The following is a 4,653-nucleotide window of genomic DNA, read 5'->3' as shown; positions in this document are numbered from 1 at the left end:
GCGGGCCGTAGTTTGCCCACGGCTGCGTCTAGCTCTAACATGCCATCATTTTGTATGCCTATAAATCTTTGCTGTTGAGTCAACTGCTTTGCACTGTTTGCTGTGTGCTAGGCATTTAGTGAATGGTTCCATGCATGCCCGAGGGCCAGCTTCATGGCACTCCCAAGATCTAAGGTTACTGCTTAGGTGACAGAGGAATCGAAATCAAACTAAGATGCTGACTGATGAAAAGAGAGCAGACACTGAAGACAGTGTTGAGAAGGAATGAAGCTAGCTGTAATCGTTGAAAGGCTTTTAGTGTCTCTTAAATATAGTCAGATGATAGGCTTCGCGGCTCAGAATCTTCCAGCTAGCTACACACCTCAATTATAGCTGGCAGCCTGGCAGCCTTAACCTCTTAGGATAAGTACTCCCAACTCCCATTTCTAAAATGCTTACTGCTGGGACATCAGTGACCTAAGCATAGATGTAAAAGTCAAATCTTGATTATTCAACTTGGTAGAAGAAAATTTCATCTTAAGAATCCCGTTCGGAACTTTGTCTTTTTCGTGCTTATCTCAGCCCTTTCTGTCCAGCATGTGTTGGGTGGATGAGGCTGCCTCGCTGGAAAGTAGCCAAGAAGACAAATAGTAATGCTAGACAATCACTATTTAAAAGACTGGCCGCGTTATGGTGATAGCTATTTTCCCTGATTCAGACTAAAATGGTAGCACTTGTTCATTCGTGAATGTTTGTTTATTTACCATGTCAGATATTTTCTAGAAATTCAAACCTGAGAAGTTCCTGCTATAGTGAAACTCAGACAGACAGACAGACATGATAGAGTATTATCAATCTTAGAAGTTTTAATAAGCACAATAGTAATTGATTTATGTTCAAAACACAAAAATTATCCCATCCTTACTTCCTGTTCCCCCGTAGCAAAAAATGTTGTTTCAGTTACATTTAAAAAGAACAAAACTAAGTCATGCATTCACATATCAAAAAATACTTCTAAGAACATAAAATTCACAAAGTATTGTACCCTTAAGGACCATGATGTTTCGTATCCACACACAAAGATACACACACACATACACACGCACACACACGCACGCACACACATGTAATATTTACTTGCATGTGCTCAGAAAGGATACTTGAACTATAGAATAAATAAACAAAAGTCTTGGTTTGTGTCAGTGCATATATGTGTTTGTATGTGTGTGGGAGATTAGAAAGGAAAAAAAGAGACGGAGGGAGGGAAGGAAGAGAAAGAAGGGAAAATGTACTCAGTGGTCTTAGAAGGAACCACAGTAGTTAGTAAATGTTAACTTGCCTCCCACCACCCTGTCTATGTCTTTTCTGTATTGAGCTGAAACTAGTGTACCATTGCTCATCCCATCAACTGATATATCATTGGAGTTAAGTTGATCACTCCCCCCAATCAAATGAAATGAAAAACAGAATAATTTTAGTTTAAAAAATATAAAAATATCCACAGACATTGTAAGTGGTACTTATGTACTCCAACAACTATATTAAAGAAAACTTGCTGAAAGTCCTTCCAAAGCAAAAAAAAATTAAAATCTCAGGGAATTTTTTTTCTTTACTGGCCAGAAATTCATTCCAAGAAGTACCAGCCTGTCTCATTTCAAAATGCTTCCCTTGCCAAGGAAGCGGAAGCGGTCATATTCTTTCCCACCAAACTGTGGGTGAATTATAATTATCCTACCTCGTGTGGGACAATGAAGCAGCAAACATCTGCTCTACTGAATCAGAAACCCACGAGTGAAGCTATACCAAACTGTGAGTCATACCTGGACTCAGATGAAAGGATTTGTGTTGTGTTTACCTTTTTCTTTATTTTCTTTGCAATTTAAAATATGGATTTGTTAGCTCTGGCTCCATGTTCTAACTGAAGGGAAATCTATGGATCCCATTTGTTGACTCCTATTTAATATTTAAAAATCCCAGCTTTAGGGCAGATGGACCGTAATCATTAATAACAATTTTCCTGTGTGACTGGTTATTGTCTTCTCACAGTTTTCTTTTTTTAATTAAAGGATGGGACAGTTTAGAAAAGTTAGAAGCGCACAATCTGAGAAGTGAGGTCCTTTGGTTTCTTCTTCCACTATAATGACAATAACAGAGGAGTGGAAAATGGTATTTTAAACTTTATTTCCAAAAGAAACAAGCTTCAAAACGGTTACTTTTAATTTTATGTGTCATGGTATTTTGGGTAGTGCTAATCTATTCGCCAAGAGTAAGGCAAGGAACATGGAACTTCAGTTCTAAGTTTTAGCTGTGAAAACATATACAATAGTCTAGTTGCTTTCAAAGTGTTTTTGTGCTTTTTTATTTTTGTCTATTAGAGAGCAGAAAGACAAACTCGAATTATGGATTCAGCCCAATATGCAGAATTCTGTGAAAGTCGACAATTGAGTTTCTGTAAGTAAGCCTTTAACTTTACTTCATTATATGTTTAAGAGAGTGTGTGTTACAGATATAGCAAAGTATGACACAGTCTGTTCCTTGGAAATTGGTGAATTTAATATATGCATAGTTATAACTGCTACAGAAACAGCCTCTGCATTGTTGGGGAGCCTATAAAAGGTTTTACCCCACTCTACTGTTTTGCAATTAATAGTAGTAAGAGGATTTTAAAGGGTCTGAGTAATACACAGAGAGCTATGTTAATTATTCACATAGGTTTTAGTCAGAAAAATTCCTTTGTCTTAATATTACCATTTTCATTTCAGTTTCTTAGTCATATTTACTCTAGTATTGCTGATTGTACTTGATCCATAATGGACTCCCTTGGTACAGTCATGACCTTTAAAAGCCCTTTATACATATTAATAGATACCAAATTTTCCATTTATTTACACATACTCATATTGCCACAGGACAGACCAATGAACTGTTAGCCAAATTCTTTATTCGTGCTCTTGTAATACTGACCTGGTGGTAAATTAGTGCTGTCCCGACAATGCACCCAGGCTTACTACAAGCACATTAAGGCTCGTGATAAATAGGAGGCTCAATTGTGTAGCAAAACATCCTCCCAGCAACCGTTCAGTGATGACTAAGACTCTTGGGGTAAAGGTCAAAGAGTAAGTGTGATGAAAAGTCCAGTTAAAAATCTGACAAAGTAGCACATGACCCTGGTTTGAGGGATTATACACACAATGGTGTCTTTAAACAAAGAGCTACTATGTGGTCACAATAACAACGTGTTTGATTTGGAAAAAGAAAATGAGAGCTTCATTTATAGATCATAAAGTGCAAATAAATGACACATTTCAAATAGTGCCGCATGTAAATGTCAGTAAAATATAGGAAAACATGTTTTGGAAGATTTTTTTCCTAACTAAATATACTTTGCAGTCTGACTAACAATTTGGCATCATACATCTGTGAAGCATTAAGTAAATGACACTTCAGATCATGGCAATTTCAGCAAATGAAAGGTTTTTGTATTGTAATTTTTAGGTTTAAAAATGGCATTCAAGTCTTTTATAAGTATAAATTTCCAGTTTATAAAGTAACATTTAGTGCTATTGAACTATTTTTTAAAATCATATTTTAAATTTAATTCACTTAAAGGAACAGAAGTGCTATTTTCACATTAAAACATATAGTCATTGAAGTGTTCTAATACATCTTTTATTTGATAATTAGAATTTTAATAACTCCATTTTCTTGTTTCTAACTCAATAATAAACTGTATCGGGTTAAAAGTTAAAATTTTCCTTTCTTTACAAAATAATTATAGTATAAACAGTATATTATGCTTAATTTTTTTTAATTTAAGGAAGAGAGACTAGGGCCTTTAAAACTGTTTCTTTATATGTTACCCATGGGTGCTTCATTATGAAACCTTAGTGGGAGAATCTGTTTTATATGCCAAAGTGCTATGTTTGGGAATGCTGAATCCAAGGGAGCCAGCAAATTCAGAGCTGATACCCACACTGGTCAGACTGTTGGGCTCTCTTCCTTCCTCCCCTTCTGATAAACTACTGGGATATAGGAACTGTGATAGATATGTCCTCTTAAGTAGTTGATCATAGCATTCATGAATTGGGACTACTGGTGTGTTTTATCTTTTTTTCTCTCTCTGTAAAAAAAAAAATTGTAATTGATGTTAGAGGAAGAGAAAGAAGGGCAAGGAGGGAAATGGAGAGAGACAGAGAGGAAGAGAGGGAGAGAGAGAGAGAGAGAGAGAGAGAGAGAGAGAGAGAGAGAGAGAGATGTGAGAGAGAAACATAAATCTGTTGCCTGCTGCCCGCAACACGGGTATGAGCCCTGACGGGGAATCAAACCTGCCACATTCTGGTGTACAGGACAGTGCTGCAGCCAACTGAGCCACACCGGCCAGGGCTACTGATGCATTTTAAGGTTACAAGTCTAGAACTTTATAGGCTGAGGTTAAGTTGTAGAATTGGGATACTGGTCAAATTCACTAGTCTTTTGTTTTATATTTATACTAGAGGCACAGTGCACGAAATTCGTGCACTTGGGGGGGGTCCCTCAGTGTGGCCTGTGCTCTCTCACAATCTGGGAGCCCTGGGGGATGTCCAACTGACGGCTTAGTGGGCCTAAGCCATCAGTTGGACATCCTTAGCACTGGCTTTAATGGTGGCTTGGCATCCCTCTTTCATGGAACTGTCT

General features: G+C 37.3%; 1 protein-coding gene across 2 annotated transcripts in view; it reads left to right on the top strand.

Annotated features, from left to right (window-relative positions):
- SUPT3H (SPT3 homolog, SAGA and STAGA complex component) overlaps positions 1–4,653 on the top strand; it is a 445,191-nt gene that overhangs the window by 321,751 nt on the left and 118,787 nt on the right. For both annotated transcript variants that reach the window (XM_015572205.1, XM_006776406.2), the window contains exon 7: positions 2,355–2,430. In XM_015572205.1, coding sequence (XP_015427691.1) covers positions 2,355–2,430 — 76 coding nt within the window. The remainder of the gene's footprint in view (positions 1–2,354; positions 2,431–4,653) is intronic.

Source organism: Myotis davidii, unplaced genomic scaffold (genome assembly GCF_000327345.1).
Source record: "Myotis davidii unplaced genomic scaffold, ASM32734v1 scaffold167, whole genome shotgun sequence".
Classification (NCBI taxonomy): Eukaryota; Metazoa; Chordata; class Mammalia; order Chiroptera; family Vespertilionidae; genus Myotis; species Myotis davidii.
This window is presented reverse-complemented; position numbering and strand designations above follow the sequence as displayed.